The sequence below is a fragment of the Procambarus clarkii genome, chromosome 70 (assembly GCF_040958095.1).
Source record: "Procambarus clarkii isolate CNS0578487 chromosome 70, FALCON_Pclarkii_2.0, whole genome shotgun sequence".
NCBI classification, from domain to species: domain Eukaryota; kingdom Metazoa; phylum Arthropoda; class Malacostraca; order Decapoda; family Cambaridae; genus Procambarus; species Procambarus clarkii.
The window spans coordinates 28,923,883-28,941,951 of NC_091219.1; the positions used below are offsets into that span (position 1 = coordinate 28,923,883).

General features: G+C 37.7%; 2 protein-coding genes across 3 annotated transcripts; one reads left to right on the forward strand and one right to left on the reverse strand.

Moving 5' to 3' along the window:
* Nucleotides 1–2,349: 2,349 nt before the first annotated feature.
* LOC123775337 (small ribosomal subunit protein eS19) lies at nucleotides 2,350–6,536 on the reverse strand. Of its 2 annotated transcripts, none has more exons than XM_045770425.2 (5): nucleotides 6,479–6,536; nucleotides 3,644–3,717; nucleotides 3,336–3,378; nucleotides 2,851–2,977; nucleotides 2,350–2,588 (listed from the first exon to the last, which is right to left on the reverse strand). In XM_045770425.2, exons 2-5 carry the CDS (start codon nucleotides 3,712–3,714, stop codon nucleotides 2,365–2,367), a joined length of 465 nt encoding a protein of 154 aa, XP_045626381.1. In that variant the 5' UTR covers nucleotides 3,715–3,717; nucleotides 6,479–6,536; the 3' UTR covers nucleotides 2,350–2,364. The 2 variants fall into 2 exon arrangements, with proteins under 2 accessions (XP_045626381.1, XP_045626382.1); XM_045770426.2 differs by having other exon boundaries at nucleotides 6,394–6,534.
* Nucleotides 6,537–6,989: 453 nt separating this feature from the next.
* LOC138356105 (denticleless protein homolog) lies at nucleotides 6,990–17,824 on the forward strand. The gene is given in 9 exon segments (XM_069311840.1): nucleotides 6,990–7,116; nucleotides 8,165–8,416; nucleotides 9,024–9,215; nucleotides 10,246–10,350; nucleotides 10,989–11,112; nucleotides 11,378–11,583; nucleotides 12,669–12,871; nucleotides 16,393–17,307; nucleotides 17,309–17,824. Coding segments are annotated over 9 exon segments (2,355 nt in total). The 5' UTR covers nucleotides 6,990–7,040; the 3' UTR covers nucleotides 17,591–17,824.
* The last annotated feature ends 245 nt before the right edge of the window (nucleotides 17,825–18,069 follow it).

Consider the following 18,069-nt stretch of genomic DNA (forward strand, 5'->3'; position numbering starts at 1 on the left):
TAAAACCTTATCATAAGCCAAGGGATTTGTAGATCAGTGTTTAAAGGGAATTCGGAAGTAATAATAACACAGCTGATGCCATCTGTCGGCAGAAGAGAACACTATCAACTGGCTGGTCAATAGTGGCCATAAGATACAGCTTACGCCATCTGTTGACATCAAATTACACTTATAACAAATTACCCCACGAAATACCACTAACGCCATCTAGTTTTTTTCCAACGCACTATAAATAGCCAAACAGCAACCCATAAGGCGGGTTGTTGTGCTCGGGTTGGAGATTCCAAGCTCCGCCCACAGATGGTATGGGGTGCATAATAAATGGCATATCATTGGTAGAAACTCTTTGTTGACATTCACACAACAGCCAATCACAGGAAGGGATCAGCTAAAGGCTCCATCCACTTAATAAATTATCTTTATTCAGCACACCGTCCTTGCTTATGACATTCTGTTTCAACTTTAATCTACCTAAAAAGTGAAATGTTAAGTATTTAAAAGTATTAATATAGTGATAATTAAATACTACAGGACGTAACGGGTGTTACAGAAACATGGGATGGCAACCTGACTTGTGACGTCATCAGTGGGTGTTGCCTCACACAAATAATATCGGCGATACAATGCCTCCGTCCTCTTATTGGTCTACATTATTCAGTTAGATGGAAATTTCTGTCTTATATAAAACAGAAACTGTTGTTCTTTTGTACAACAACAATTATGTTATAATGTTATAAAGTATGATGTTATTACAGAGTGTGTTGCTGTGCCCAAGAGAAAATTTATACCACCATGGGAGGATTGTAATGTAGATGTAGTAATTACTCCCTTGCATAAGAAAAATATGTATGAATTAGGAGAGCTGAGGGCAACATATGATTGTATAATTAGACAACTGCCTACGGAAAACACTCTACATGTATATTGTGATGGGTCAGTAGCTAGGGATGGGAAGGCAGGATGTGGAGTCTTGATCAGGGAGTACACTGACATCGGCACTGTAGATACTGTTATTGGACGCCGCTTAACTGACAATGTCTCTTCAACGCAGGCTGAACTCCAAGGAGTATTAGCAGGATTACAGGAAGTAGTCAAATGTGGTAAAAATGCTTGCTTCTTTATTGACAGCAGAGGAGCGTTAGAGTCTTTAAATAGCATACGCCCAGTATATCAGAATATTGTGATAGAGTGTAGAGAGAATGTTAAGAGACTAGAAAAAACTGGGTATAAAGTAAGATTCATGTGGATCCCTTCACATGTGGGAATACTGTTGAATGAGGTAGTTGATGACATAGCGAAGAGAGCCACTGAAAAAACTCTTGTTGATGTTGTATGTCAGTTAACCTTGAAACAAATAAAAACAAGACTCAAGGTGATTCAGGAGGGTGAAGAAATGATAAAGAGAATGGCAATGGTGGACAGTAGTAACACACTTAAGAATTATTCAATAATAAATACAAATTCGTCCTTCACTTATGGTAAAGGAAAGTCTACTTGGAAGGATTCAATTTACATGAGATTACGACTAGGATATAAATATATCTGGCAATACGGTGTTGATGTCAGTGAAAAAGATAAGGAGTGTAAATTATGTAGTATGCCGCACGCCCACACCTTAGAACATTATGTATTAGAGTGTCACCTTATTGAAAAATATAGAAATAAGGAAATAAATAGTGTACCACATCAAATTGTTTGGATGTGTGATAATGGTATAATAGACACTATACTTAGGAGCTACAAGAATTTTGCCCCAAGAATGTAACAATTATATGCTGTACTTGCTGTATGCAATGTTAAATGGGATTCTTGTACTGTTATGTCTATTTGTACTCACTGAATTTGTGCGCCCCTTGAGGGACTTTAAGTAGAGGGGGGTAGAAATAGCCTAAGCTACTCTATCCCTTTGAGATGTATTTATTGCTTATCTCAATAAACATACTTGAACTTGAATTGTTCTATGAAGTCGATTTAACTTCCAGACATGTATTTTTCAATGTCTTAAATATTTTCTGGCTAGTTATGTTAGATATTATTAGAAATACGTATTCTACTTGTTAATATAATAAACTAAATTTGCGATCATTTAAGGAGAGAAATGCAACGACTGGATCACTGTGTACAGAAGGTTGATATGCCAACAAACACTTTCCAGACAACAATATATCTTGGATAAGTCGCTCCACAACATTGACACCTGTTTTGATTTTTTGATCAATGTGACATTTATATATTCAACAGAATATGCAGGCATATTCAATGAAACATATCCAAATAAAAACCTGCTGCCAATATACACCAATACATATAAATATTCCTATCTGTATGGGATGCAAAGAAATGGCTTCATGAAGTCAATTATTTTTATTGCGTAGTAACTACAATAGGCGCCGACTTCGCCTTGGCAGCAACCTTCATCTGGGCAGCAATACGATCCAGATCCCTGTGACCCTGGGAAGTCAGCCTGCGGCCACCATTAGGTGCCTTCTCCACAAGCTTCAGTGTCTCCAGTGTTTGCAGGGCTTTACGGGCAACAGCACCAGAGCTCTTGCAGAAGTGTGATGGGGCAGTACCACGACTCTGACGTGCTGAAAAACAATTGTGGGACATTAAATTAATTTGGTATATTAAAATGCAGGTTTGAGCCTGCATTATACTGAATTGGGTATTTTCAACTTTTGGACCAAGAATGCTACTCTGTTCACTCTAGCAACTTATCAGGATGGAGTGCTGCATGCAGCAAAGATGATCCTAGTACAGTACCTATAATAAAATAACCTTAAAGTGGCATTCTCACACAAGGTATTCTGCTGTAAGTGATTTAAGAACATGAACAACTGGTTTACTTACCACCAAACATCTTCTGAACAGCTCCTACACCAACTGGGGAACGCATGTAGATATGCCGTGCAACTGCAGCAACACGTGTGTAAAACCAATCATCATCGTAAGGGGCAAGCTCCTTGAATTTGGCAGTCTATAATGCAAAGATTTCTCAACATCAAACTACAGCAGTAAACTCGAGAAAATGCATTAAACAATAGAAGCAAATTACCCAGTTTTAATGTGGAAAGCTTACCATAGCTAGAGAATTTATTTACATAATTTATGAAATGTATGTTTTTACATAAAATGCACATTAAACAATCCAAATATAAATGAATTCTTAAAGAGCAAATGATATCCTTCAAATGTAGTAGTAAACCAATATATTACAATGACTATAGGAAAAGCACTTCAAACAAAATGTAATGTTGCATGTCTCAGTTCAAGTGTTAATGGACAGGATTCACACCATTGATTATATAAAAAGACTAACTTGTAACCCAACTCACCTTCACAAGATCAGCCCAGTCTGGAACCTTAACCTTACCAGACCTGAAAGCCAAAAAATGAATAATAGTCAAATTTTGATACATGTTTAGTATGATATAAGTTAAGTATGATATAACACTCAAGTTGCCACACAGAAAACTGGTTATAGGACTACATTGCAGTTCATTTTGGCTCTAACTAAAGTACTGTCCTATACCTAGCTTCTAATTTAATGTAATGAGACATTAAAAATGCTGCACATAAACTAAAGAGAAAAGTTAAAACAAGGAACTATACTTGGGATGCCCCAAAATACATAATAGCTTACTTTTTCAAAAATTCTGCAAAAGCCTTTGTGAAGCCCTGCTGGCTGACATCTTTCACACTGACGCTCGGCATCTTCTGTTTAAAACAAAAGCAATGCAATTAACAGGAGCCCTTGGTAAAAGCAACACAATTTAATATTTCACATAGGATCAAAAGTTGTCTGCTTAGGAGTTAATAACATTTTATAATTGTAGGAAACATTAAAACAAGTGTTAGTTCTCAGTAAGGACAGCATTAAATATAAAAATCCTGTCAATATACCGATAACTACTTTCTCTTCCAAGGATAAATAATCATGAAGCACATTACACTGCAACATGTACTCAACACCTTGGTATAACTAGATACATTCTATGGTTTTATTATTATTATATGAAACTAGCACAGTATACTGTACTACTATACTTACAGCCCTGACAGAGAAGTGAAACTTTGATATGGAATGGAGCAGTGCTCAATAGTACAAGCTGTGGAAGTGAACTAGTGAGATGGCAGCTGGAGTATGCAGGGTGGGTAGAGCACAGTATACCATGTGTGTACAGAGTAAAAATGGCGAGGGAATGAAATGCAGTGATGGAGCAGGTGAAGAGCAATACATCGAGGTCATGTAGACATTAGTAGAATGCCTGACAATTACTTAAATCTGCATGCCCAAATATATTTTTATTACAAAAGTTCTGTGTACAGTAACAAGTTAGGGTGTACACAAATTGTCAAAACAAAGGCCAGAACAAGATTAGTATCCTAATTTTAAAATCCTACACACGGCAAAAGTTCATGTATTTTTTCCAAATTTCATTATTTACGAGGGGAAAAAATGGTCTGCTGGCAATAGTGGGGAAGAAGCCTATCAAGACAAAAAGACTAATTACTGATGATCAAGCTTATAAGAGAAAGCAGAGAGGAATTTGGCACTAGCATTATTAATAATAAAACCCTTGCTTATATACTGGCATACACGAGGAAAGGGCATTTTTCTTTATTAGCTAATAAGTATGGGATTGATGCCACATTGTTCAGGACCAAAAAGCCAAAGCTAAACACCAGCAAGCACAACTAGGCAAGTACATCCTACAATTATGGTGGTGATATATACTGTACCGGTTTTTCAGATACAGATGTTAATAATGGAAAACAAAAATAACCCAAACCACACAAATCAAATTGGTGATGTTTCAGTCTCTCCTGGACTTTATTAAGTTATGACATGAAATGTTGCCATTTCATTTGGGTTGGATTATACGAGATGTTGGTTTAGGAATAACCACCCAAAATAAATTTGTGATCTTAGATAGTAATAGTCAGAAAGCACCAAACCAGTATTACAATGCTATAAAGAAATGTGTGAATGAATGTAAGTGTTTAACAGCTTAACAATCAGGAATACTATTTTAGAATTTGCCACTCTTCACCTGAAGAACATGTTAACTATATATCAACTATTGTACATCCCAAGGTTGGCTAATACTGTACATGAATGCTATAAGGCTTCAGTAAAAATTCACTGGCATGTCATAATTGCACATTGTGCAGCACAAGAGAGGAGTACTGCATTAAACATATGTTTTGGAGAAACAGTATGCCATATGTGTAATATAATGAAAAACAAAATTGCTTAAACCTTATTCCAGAGAAAGTTCAAACTGTCCTGTCAATGAAACAATGTTATGGAAACCAACATATCAAGTTCAACGTACTGATTAAAGTAGCGGCTTGCAAAAAGTAAATTTCCTATGCATCAATGGAGCGAGTGGCTCGGATTCGTGCATTTAGGGTAAGGTTAGATTTTGACGTGCCAAATCGAGAGTATGGGCTGCATACGATCACATGGGGGACTCAGTCAAGTCATACAGGCAGTTTTGCACCTTGATCATATTCTCGAGTGACAGTGGTAAACCAAGTACCCTAATGAACCTCAAGCACACTATAAAATTGAAGTGTCAGCAATGAATAAACAAGAATATGGTGCAAGTGGTGGACAAACTACATTCACAGCTTCATTTATAATTTTTATTGGGGACCCCACTTTTCAATAAGATCTATTTTTTCTCTTATGCCTACTACATACATTTTTCTTACACACATCTCCAGGAAGCAGCTGGCACCTATTTACTGCTAAGTGAACAGCAGTATTAAGGGTAAGGAAAGGTGCCCAACCATTTCTGTCCTTCCCGGGACAGTCGAGAACCAAGCCAACTGTACCACAAAACCCTCATATATATATACATAACCCAATAATCTCGGGAACCTGTACTCCAGCACATCACTAGGGGATAACAAAGGGGAGATTAATAGGGTATTAAACGTATCAACACAAGACCACGAAACAATGGGGTATAAAATGGATGAGTTTAGATTTAGGAAAGACTTAAATACTGGTTCGGTAACAGGGTTGTTGATTTGTGGAACCAATTACCGAGTAACGTGGTGGTGGGGTCCCTCGATTGTTTCAAGCGCGGGTTGGACAAGTGTATGAGTGGGATTGGGTGGTTATAGATAGGAACTGCCTCGTATGGGCCAATAGGCCTTCTACAGTTACCTTTGTTCTTATGTACTAGTCAAGAAGCGAGAGGCCAGGAGCTGAAACTCAGCCCCGACGAGCATACCTAGACGGGGAGGAACACGTCCCAACACCGACCCAGCCACCATGTGCACCCTCCATCACCGCCTCATTTATCACAAATATCTCCCCACTACCGCCACATTTCCCCTAACTTTCAACCCTCCACGACCCCAGAGACCTTAACTAACCTGTAGAGTGCGTTATACGTCCCCACTAGTGTCAAAATGGGGTGTTTTAGTGAGAGATTGGAGAGGAAGGTCGAGGTTGACTTACGGCGAGTGTTGACGGGGTAGAGGAGAGACCTCTGGCGGCGGGCGGGCGAGGCGGCTCACACAAGTGAGCGCCCACATGCGTCTACCCTACTTATTACTTATTATATATACATATTGTATATATGGCTTTGAATGCAAAAAAAAATAGTATATTTATTATTCGTATATATTTTTAAATGTATCATTTGCTCTTGTCGAATTTCTTATTGTAACAGCCAGTCGCCACCTGAGCTAAACCACATTAATTATTAAATACAAATACTATACATATAGCTTTTAATATAATAACATTATAGTATATATAATTCGTGTGTGTTTTTAGATACACAATACTTTCTTTTTTAAAGAAAATATTTAATCCCTTAAATAACTCTTTTTCTTTTAATTCTTCAATTATTCAAATCAAATTTCAATACATATACTAACATGATAAAATTGAATTATTTTATTAAAAAGAATTTTCATAAAGTAACAATAAATAGAGTATATTCATTATTAAAAAAATGTTTTCATTGAGTAATGAAAGTGAAGGTTCCCGCGAAATATGCCCCGAGTTTGTTTACATGTTGGAGACGATGCCTGGAGCACCTCGGCCTCATCTTGTTAGTGAACTCTGTGATAGGACCATTAGAGGCCTCTGTGAGTACCCTCAACACGACGCCTCGATTCTATATGTTGCCTTGGTAAATGATGATAGAAATTGTGGGTGAAGTCTCTGATTGGGAATGAAATAAAGTTTTCGACACTCTGATGGTCTCCTACATGGTCCTTTTAATGTTTGCATTTTAACGTGGGTTCTAAATAAATCATTTCTTCACGGGCATTCCCAAGATAATATGAAGTTTATTAACTACTCTCGTGCTTAGAAAGTTTTATGAATTACTTTGAATTGTAAGTGTTTTGAAAGACCAGGTTCCTCAAATTGCTATGGCGGTACCATCGCCCACTTCAAGCACCAAGATGAAGTTTTTGTCTAATGTAAGCTGATTTATGGAATAAATTACTGGGTCACATAATAGACCTGGGTTCACAGGATTGTTTCAAGCGTAGGTTAGACTTTACAAATTGCTGGCTTCCTATCCCCTTTGAGACAGCTAGGGAGGTAGTGGTCCTCGGGTAAATATATAAATGTGTTTAGGTGGATATAAATAGGAGCTACCTCTATATATATATCATATATTAAGTGGTCATGTTTGTCCTCCTGGTTTATTGGTGAAATTAAACTACATATTGTACATGTCTCGCATAATCTTAACACTTTAAACATTTGGCATCTTAAAAACTTTCACCACTTCCACTTTTTTGTTTGTTTTGTTCATGTAAGTATTGTACTGTACACGTACTTCCCACACATTCCACATAACCATACAAATCTGTGTTTATTTCTTGTAAAGCACAAGACCAACTGTCGTTCAAAGGGGGAAAAGTTCAGGCAGAAGGGTCCCTGACCATATTTTCCCACCCCTCTGAATTAGTTTTGAATTACAAATATATAAAGACAATATAGGAAGTGTTTGAGCAGTATAAAAGTAGAAATGGCACCTGCATAGCAGAACATATTATAAAACAGTACAGAAATTACTGTGTCAATTATTCTGGATGCTCCATTACATTATGTATTTTGTATTACTTTTGGGAATCCTTATACAAAGCATATCAATATTAATTTGTATTATTTCCATTACAGATCCTGGCCAAGTAAAGAAAGCACAGAAGAGCTTGTTTGCCTGGAGTTTCAAGTGCTACCGTGATGACGAATATGAGGGCATTGCTGTCGAACTTGAAGAAAACGTTCCCCAGTCTGGAGTGGAACCACCAATATATGCATGTAAATTTGGTGAAGGAAAAAATTATGGACATATACTTGTGCTAGCAAATGAAGATGGTCAAATAGGTCTACGAGATACGCGACTAGTTGGCAGTGTGTCACCAGTGGAAGGTATATTACAGAGTTAATATTGATGTCATTGTTGATGAACTACTGCACAGTATGAGATATGAGAACAAACACCAGTAAAAATTTAATGTGTAATAAATTATTAGGAACCTAAATGTTTATATGGAATCAATTCTAGTTGGACTCTTTTTAAGTTAGCTCTTTCGTTTTTGTTTTCTTGACTAAATCCCACTATCACTCATATCAACCCACCCACTATGTCCACCCACCATCACCCATATGCCTTCTGTCCCACTTGCCAACCCCTTACCCACACCCCACCCTCCTAGTCCACCCACACTTCCCTCTTTTCCTCTGTGTACTGTGTTTGCATTTTCACAAAATGTACATAGTACGAGTAAGTTGCACTTTTATTTTTAAGAATGCCATATTCATGAGATTATTTGTATCGAGCTATGCCTGGCACAGGGATTGAATATCACCTTTGATTAGTTGTCATTTAAATATCTGATTAAAATATGCTTCTGAAGTTTGATAAAATTATGCTTCTCATGTTTGATAAAATATGTTACTCAAGTTTAAAAACAAAACATAGCTGTTGGACCACAGTCTTTTCCTTTAGTTGTAGCTTATTCTTTCAATGTTTCAGGTCAGCAGATCCATCAGAATGCCATCTTTGATGTGTGTTGGGTGCCAGGGTCTGCTGAGCTGGTATCCGTGTCTGGGGATCAGTGTGTGTCTATTTTGGCAGTACGGGAAGATGGCACTCTGGACGTGACTCTGTCATTGTTGGGGCACACTAGATCCGTCAAGACTGTTCATGTAAACCCGTATGACCCATGTTAGTATTGCTTTTATCGTGTGTTTACTCTCACATACTTTACAGCATTTAGGTACTTTAGATTCGTTGCAAATTTCAGATATTTTCCATCTGTATGTATATACTGTATCCCATTTGGACATATATTCCTATTATAGAGCAAGTTATTTAATAAAGAAAATCTGCATTATATTCCAATACTGGATTATTTTTGAGACATTCATTTTGCCATTTTCTTCCTATCTCCATCTTCTTCTTGTGTCCCATTTTTATAATGTGAAACATTTTCAGCTTTTATCAACTCTCAATGCACATCTGCCTATTTTTTAAGGTTATCTGTCAATTATAAATCACACCAGCTTCCAATGATCTTGCCTGTATTGGGTAATGAAACTAGGTTCAAATGTCTGCCAAGTTAAAGCCTATTCTGCATGTGTGACATCAATGAGCATTTGTCAACAAGACATTGTAATACCTTGGGCAAATCATAATTTGGTAAGTGCTATATTACTAAAAAGTGAAGTGCTTTCAGGCTGTAGGCTGTCTATTAGACTCGAAGTAAGAAAATGTGGTCATATGTCTTATGATGTTTACATTCACTCCTGCTTATGATATCGGCACTACAGACAGGTGGTAACATGAAAATTAATTGCAATTAATTGATTCCCATCACTTGCCCGTGGCAGGAAATACTGCATTTATTTGTTATCTTTGAAAATGAGAACCTAGTTGGTTTGTCAGATAAATTAATATACATTCAGTACAGTATTATCATTATTGGCTGTTATATTAAGCATGCAAGAAAATTATAGAAATTAATTTTATGTCCTGATAAAGATATTAATAGTTGAGCTGAAAGTCACAAGAGTTGGGGGCCTGGCTCTTGGCACTTAATGTTTTGTGTTTGTTAACACTATAACCTGATATGACCAAAGCACTGTATATCTATCCTAACATGTTGCAAAATTGGGAAACTAATCAGTTACTCTTTTTAGCAGTATACCTTTAAAATATATGAATATTTACTTCAGTTTCTTTTCTAATGCTCCAGGTGTGATAGCAACAGGAGCACGTGATGGCAGTGTAATTATCTGGGACAAGCGTTGTAAGCCACACCACAAAGCTGATGAGATAGCCCCAGCTCACTCCAATCTTGGCAAGTTTTGTATTTTGTTTTCAGAATTGTATATATTAGATAATCCTTATTGTAAATTAAGTTATTGTCCTCTATTCTTTTTTGAGAGGCTTCCTGTAGCTTACATGCTATTTATTAGAACCAAGCTTTGAGATGTGTACCAGGCCTAATGAGATTCATATTGACCTACCAGAGCCACGACCAGAATCTGGCTTTCTCTATGGTGAGGGTAACTTGTGGATCAGAGATGAATTTGAGACCCAAAAAATACCCACCAAAAAGATAGGTGGGTAGGATAGGAAAGGAAGGTCTAATAGTGTCTATGGATGAGTGAAGCCTACCTCTTTATGCCCCACCTATTAGCCTTGTTGTATGGTTTGCATTATAATTTAATTATTCTGAGTGATTACACTCCAGTGATGGCATAGTAACAAATGTCTAATTGTGTTTTGATTTGCCTGGTCTTCAGTGGGACTAGGAACCCGCTCAACCAAAAAGTGAATAAAACTCACAAACTGTTCACCAAGTCAAAGGGAACCCAGTGCTCATATTTAGTGATTAATAAATATATTATCTTGTGGATGCTAATGTTATTGATTGACTATATTATTCCTCATGTTGAATTTTTATTGTTATCTCTTCCAATTTCTCTGCAACAGGCAAAACCATAGCATCACCCAGTGTTCGCAAAGCAGCTATGGCCAGCTCGTCATTAAACAACAGTGTAACGGGTGTTGTGTTCCAGCAGCAGCATGTTGTTATCTCATCTGGAGCCTCAGATGGGTAAGGAGATAGTATTTGTTTTTTAAGCTGGAGTATTTGGATGGCAAGGGTAAATAGGGTGGAAGTGTTCATATGCCATCGTTCCCTGCGCCTCTCTGAGGGAATGAGGTAAGACTTGTGGTCTCTGGTAGGTAAAAAGAACTTTGCAACTGATAACACTCAAGTAGCATGGCACTTAATCAGTATGATAGCTTCAGGAAGCCTCCAGGGCTCACTTAGAAATTGGCATTTCATTACAATTAACGTTTTTTTTTTTTTTTTACAGGCTCATAAAACTGTGGGACCTCCGCAAGACTCATGGTGGTGGAAAACGTGAACCCCAGTGTCAAAACATTCTGGAACACACTGGCCGCTCATCGCATAGGGGCTTCACATCCTTATCTGTTTCACCATCTCGCGATGTTTTATACACATCTTGCATGGATAACACAATCTATGCCTATCACCTTGCAAATCCCACTCCTAAACCAGGTATGTTTCATGTGAATATCCACAAAATGACTAAATTATACTATTACATTTACATTTTAAAGGTCTCTGTGAGTGTTGTTAATCCTGGGGCTCTCAACCTTTGCTGGTATGAGAGAAGGACAATGAAATGATTGATGTCATTTTAAGTATGAGTGAATAATTTGCAGTAATGTGTGCCTGGTAGAAAACCTATCAACAAAATGTATTTTAGCAGCATATGACTTTGTCATAAGTAGTTTGTGAGGATACTTCTCTTTTGATTCACAAACAAATTAGTAAACAGAGATAGAAGAAAGAAGCAATGAATTAAAATGTTAGATAATATATTTTTAAGAAGTCTGCAAATTGAATTATTGTATACTGTACATGGAGTAAGTAGGTGGATATAGTCAATATTATGGATTTTTGCATATATGTATAGCATTATGAGAAGGGTGCCATGGAAGTAATAGGCGAGACAAGTACATAGTGTGTTACCTGCAAATATTTACTTGTGGCCAGTTTCAAGATGGGACAGGCTTTTTTTTGGGGGGGGTTATCTTGAGGTTATCTTGAGATGATTTCGGGGCTTTTTTTTAGTGTCCCCGCGGCCCGGTCCTCGACCAGGCCTCCACCCCCAGGAAGCAGCCCGTGACAGCTGACTAACACCCAGGTACCTATTTTACTGCTAGGTAACAGGGGCATAGGGTGAAAGAAACTCTGCCCAATGTTTCTCGCCGGCGCCTGGGATCGAACCCAGGACCACAGGATCACAAGTCCAGCGTGCTGTCCGCTCGGCCGACCGGCTCCCGTATGGGGGGTGATGTTTTGATCATTAAAGCTGATCTGGCATGTTTAGCGGGGAATGTCTTGATGTTTTTCTGTCATGGCCAGTTTCTCAGGAAGGTTTGGAGAGGGACATTAGAATCAGAAATAAAATAACAAAGATGCTTGAGCTCTAAATGATATACTGATGTGACTTACCAACAGTGTGCAATTTAACATTTATTAAACATCCCACATGTTAATAATGTCATGGAAGACTTAGGTCATCCAGTCCTCTTACTGATTAACTTTGTAATTAATAATTCATATCTTGCCCACAGTTGCTGAATACACAGGTCATGTAAATCTGACGTACTTTGTGAAGTCTTGTATCAGTCCGTGTGGTTCTTATCTGCTGAGTGGCTCCAGTGACAATTGTGCATATATATGGCTGACTGACAGTCCAGGGCAGCCTATAGCAAGACTTGGAGGACACTTTGCAGAGGTCACTTCTGTGGGCTGGTGCCCGGTTGATGACGAAAAGGTAAATTTGTCTAGGTGCTACCCAGATTCTTTACACTGTACCTGCAGTTAATTGTATTACCTCTTTTTGAGTCTTAAAGCTACTATATATTTAACACTTTCTGCGGATGAGGACTCCGCCCTGAAGTCCTGTTTCGCCTCACCGCTTCCGCATGGTGGACATAAATTTATGTCCTCTTTTAAAATATTTGTATAAAATTCAATTTTAATCCGATTTACTTTGGGTTTGTTTCAAACTGCGCGCCATGAGGCTCTCTTTCTCACCACTAGGCTGCATGGTACAATAAGTTCATGAAAGGTGTGGACCACTTCGATCAAATGGTATTACCATTTTACCCGGAAAACTCACAAGTGGACCTAAAAGATAACGTTTTATTTCCTGCAAATGGCTTTGCATAATGCCTTTGTTTTGTACAAATACAACACAACTGATCAAAAAAAGCTAACATTGCTACAGTTCCACGAGGTGGCAAATTGGGCCCTATTGTACTTGGACCTGGAAGATTGGCCTCAAACAGCAACAGTATCTCAACACTTGTGGCACGCTCCAGACATAAATGATGACACAGGTCCTGCCTATGCTGACGCCATGCAGACTCCTGGACCATCTGGTGTGAGGCGGCCCTTGTTCACTTCAACACCTCAAGCTGAAGCAGCAACCGAATCAGAACCCGAGATGTCTGGCACACTGCCATTTGACGAGACGGTTTTGTCAGATGACTCTGACTCAAATGTTGAACCTCCAGCGATTCAGTTGATTCTGAAAATCGCATTAACTACAAACTGAAACGAGTATTTTGATACCAGAATGAACACTGTATCATATAAACTGCCATAAGTAGACTCGAACCATCATAGATTTTTTTTTGGGTGTAGCGTGTGTCTGCATGAGTGTCCCAAACGGGTTGCAGATGGGTGACTTTAGCCGTTTATACTGGTAATGTATTTTGTATTTTGATACCAGAATGAACACTGTATCACATAAACTGCCATAAGTAGACTCGAACCTTCATAGATTTTTTTTTGGGTGTAGCGTGTGTCTGCATGAGTGTCCCAAACGGGTTGCAGGTGGGTGATTTTAGCCGTTTATACTGGTAATGCTTCCCCCATATCATGTATTATATGCATATGTCTGTTTAGGGAATTTTATTCCGATCAATGTACAATAAAAAATAACTGTGTGCAACAAGTATAAACTTGACAAACATAACAAAAGTAAAAACATTTCGTGTGTGTTTGACACTCACTGATATGTTCCAGCGTTGTTTTATATGTGGCGCTATTCTATCTTACGCTTTGTTGATCTTTTTTACCTACGGGCTCATAGAACATTCTATTGCGAACACATTGACACAAAAATGAATGATGTACATAGAATAATAATGTCAGGAGAGTGAAATAAGTATAAACTTTCAAAGCGCCGTATCGCACAAGTGTCGTCCCGTCACCGATACCGGGTAACAATTTCACCACTTCCCACACTCTTGCTGGTGGGCTGCAATCATTATTCTACGTTTATATTCATATCACCGTGTTGGGAATTTCATTGCGAGTCCATTGATACCAAAATTAACGCTGTAGGACAAGTGTGGAGGTGATAACAATCCCAAGAGTAAAAACATTTTGTTGCTGTTGGGCGCTTCACAGGCGAGTCATCTTCGTAGTTATTTATTTGGTGCTGGTATCCCTATACGTTTCGTGACTTTTTTTTACTGATGTTCTTCTAGCGAATTTTAATTGCGAACACGTTGGTACCAAAATGAAATACGTAGCTCGAGAACTAAGGTAAGGAGAGTAAAAAGAGTATACACATTTTTGTTTTTGCGCTTACGCGGCAAAAACGCCGCGCGCACATACCGCTTTTTTTTTTACCATCCCAGGGGGCACGAAAGTGTTAATAAAACAGTCAGATGGCTACTCAAGTTAAGCATTTTTATATTGCCATCATCATCCCCTCTTCTTTCCTAATGGGGAGCATCCATACACGTGTGTCTAATTGCGTTAACTGTAATCAAGGCTTTCATTCTCTAACTTGCTTGCACAAATTCTTTTGTCTGCTAGAGCAAAAACATCATCTGCATAAAACATATTTAATATGTGTTTATTCTTGTCATACTCTCTTTGATATCCCTCTCATGACTCCACCCACATGATCATCAAATAACCATTCGAGACATTAGTCTTGACTCCTAAAATTGCTGATAAATCGGTTATTACACTGATTCTTCGAATGTATAAATTAAAACTTAAGACTGCTTTTGTCATTATATGAGAACCCAAATTGAAAGGTGTGCCTCATTCCAGTGATGGCACTAGGTAAATGTAGGTGCCTTGTTTTTATTCTGAAACATTTTTGTTAATTTCTTTGTGCACTTGGGTAGCATTGTATCTTGCTATAATAATAATTACCTGTTATTATTACCCTGTTTCCCACTAGTCAGGTGGAGAAATGCCAACCCCCAAAAAATGGGGAGAGTAATATAGTAGAAAAGTCATATATTTTACAAAGTAATCTCATCCACTGCTTCATCGGGCCAGGTGTACAATGCTCATCATGAGTTGTCATATACACAACAAACAAGTACATTCACACACTACTTACAAGCTGCTGCCACCCAGTCATCCTCCTTATTATATACTGTGTGCTGCTCATACTCAATATTTCCTCACACACTCATATGTTCACCCCTCATATTAATTATAATACTGTATATATATTTATATGAATTAAGTCATGGGTCAAGTTAAGTTTTGTAGCTTATCTGGGTTTTGTCTCTTCATGCAATCTCACTTCCTCTCTCAGATTCGTAGTTTTAATAATTGTTAGTGCCCAATGCTTGAATCATCTGTTTTTCAATGTAAGAACAGTCAGATATACAGAAGATACTTCAAACTTGCCAGTCTTAAAATTTAGTGTTCATATCTGGGCCTCGTAGCCTGGTGGATAGCGTGCAGGACTCGTAATTCTGTGGCGCGGGTTCGATTCCCGCACGAGGCAGAAACAAATGGGCAAAAGTTTCTTTCACTCTGAATGCCCCTGTTACCTAGCAGTAAATAGGTACCTGGGTGTTAGTCAGCTGTCACGGGCTGCTTCCTGGGGGTGGAGGCCTGGTCGAGGACCGGGCCGCGGGGACACTAAAAAGCCCCGAAATCATCTCAAGATAACCTCAAGATAACAAGATATATCCACACAGATGAATGCATACCTTTTATATTAGTGACAGAAACCCTTCTATTCAGTGATGTGCAACATAAAATAGTTGTTTACATTGATGTACAGCTTTGAGCACCTTAGTTTTATGGTAGAATATAAAGTAAAGAGCAACAGAATAAACACTGAAATATTAAATTGCAAGAGTATTTAAGATTAAATTAAATCATGAGAGATGTAGTTATAAGAACGTTTCTAACAAAGGTGAATGGTTAAGAAAATTTCTTGGAGTTTTAAGAGATATCTTGCACAGAGATGGCACTGTTGATGCCTCGGTGATATTTTAATAATTAGTATTTTTGTTTTTTTAGGTAGTAACTTGTGCAGATGACATGAAACTCCGCATCTTTCGGCGAAAAAATGTTGACTTGGATGACTTTGATGAAAAAATAAATATTCGTGGCATATCTGAGCCATACATTATAAAAGAACGCAATAGTGAATGTGCAACTGATAACAAGACTGCAATATATTTGGGGAATAAAGAAAGAACAGTTTCTGAATCCCATGAACCACTCCCTTCTCTGCCTGTCACTCCAAGTACATCAAGAACAAGAGCCTCTCTTGCTGCAACACCAAATACCAGAAAAAGAGAAGGGCAGTGCAATGCAGATTCCCCTCAAACTCATCCCAGTACACCACGACAACAAACTCCTCGACGTAAGCAAGGAACTAAAGGCAGAGCCACACCTTGCACACCCAAGACAAGTGATAGAAATACTCTACTGACTTGGCTTGCAACTGCTAAAACTCCAGGTTCTCAAGATTCTGCAAGTACTTCTGGTATAACAGTAGTAAGTGATAGCAAAAAGGCTAGCCTTAAACGTAAACTTACAGATATCATTGGTGAAGATCAGGAAAATATACAAGATGAAGTCAAACCTAAGTCCCCTAATTCTCCTAAAAAGAGTATTTTAGGTATATTACCTTCTGTGAACAATTCATTATCCCCTCAGCCAAGTGTCGCTAAGATGCTCAAATATGGAGATGATGTGGGTTCTAGTATTTTACAAAAATGCAAAGAAAAAGGTGAAGGGGTCACAGAAATGACAGAGTGCATGAAACCTATTGAAGCACTTGGAGTTGGATTTAGAAAGCCTGTCACAAATGTAGCATCTAAACTTATGGAGAAGAGTGGACATTACATAGAAAGCAAAGAAAATTTACATAAGGATAGCACCCTTACACAGCTACCAGAACCATATATCAATGTGCAAACCAGTTTCTTCCAAGACCTCATTTCGAATTGGAAACCTCTCCTCTCCAACTGCAAACTTACCAAATTACATTGTAGACGGGTTGTCCCCTCACAACCGACCTGAAACTAGAGTGCAGAAAAAGCGCAATACTGACTGGCTCACCTCTTTCAGTCACCAAAGGAAATTGAAATTCACAAGAACTCCAGACAAAGTAATCAGAAACATAGTGCCTTCAGGGTCATCAGGCCCACACAAACAGAAAGACAGAAAGATACTCAAGATAAAACAGAAGAAATCTGCTGCGCCATAACAAAAAGTCACACACAGTAATTTAAGATAATATATACCAAAGGATCCGAGTCGGTGTAGTTGTAGTTATCTGCTCAGTCATAGTCATTCTAGAGTGTAACTGATATCTGTAATTTACAAACTGACTCTAATTTTTATTATACTGTACTGTCTGATTTTTAATATTTTATTTATTGTGTATACAGTAATATACTTAAGTACCATTTATGAGAAATAAAAACTAAGTTCATCTTTTGAATTCATAAGTTCATTATATCTTTATAAACAGAAATTTGAGTGAATTTTCATCAATAGTGCATTTTAATACCTTACTCTTTAGTATTCAAATGTGAAAAAATGAATTTATTTAATAATAGGGGTATTTGAAATTTAGATTTTGTTTTAGTGAATATTTCTCTTTTTGGTATCTATTTTTAATGAATTTTAATTAAATTAATTTTTTTAATATCCTTTACTTTTTTTTATATGATCATGATATTT

Bases quoted from the DNA above. Each gene is read 5' to 3' on its own strand.
- LOC123775337 (XM_045770425.2), bottom strand. From the start codon at position 3,714: ATGCCGAGCGTCAGTGTGAAAGATGTCAGCCAGCAGGGCTTCACAAAG. The intron at 3,379-3,643 runs GTAAGCTATTAT...TTTGGCTTTCAG, and splicing joins TTTGCAGAATTTTTGAAAAA to GTCTGGTAAGGTTAAGGTTC. The intron at 2,589-2,850 runs GTAAGTAAACCA...ATTGTTTTTCAG, and splicing joins TGTTCAGAAGATGTTTGGTG to CACGTCAGAGTCGTGGTACT.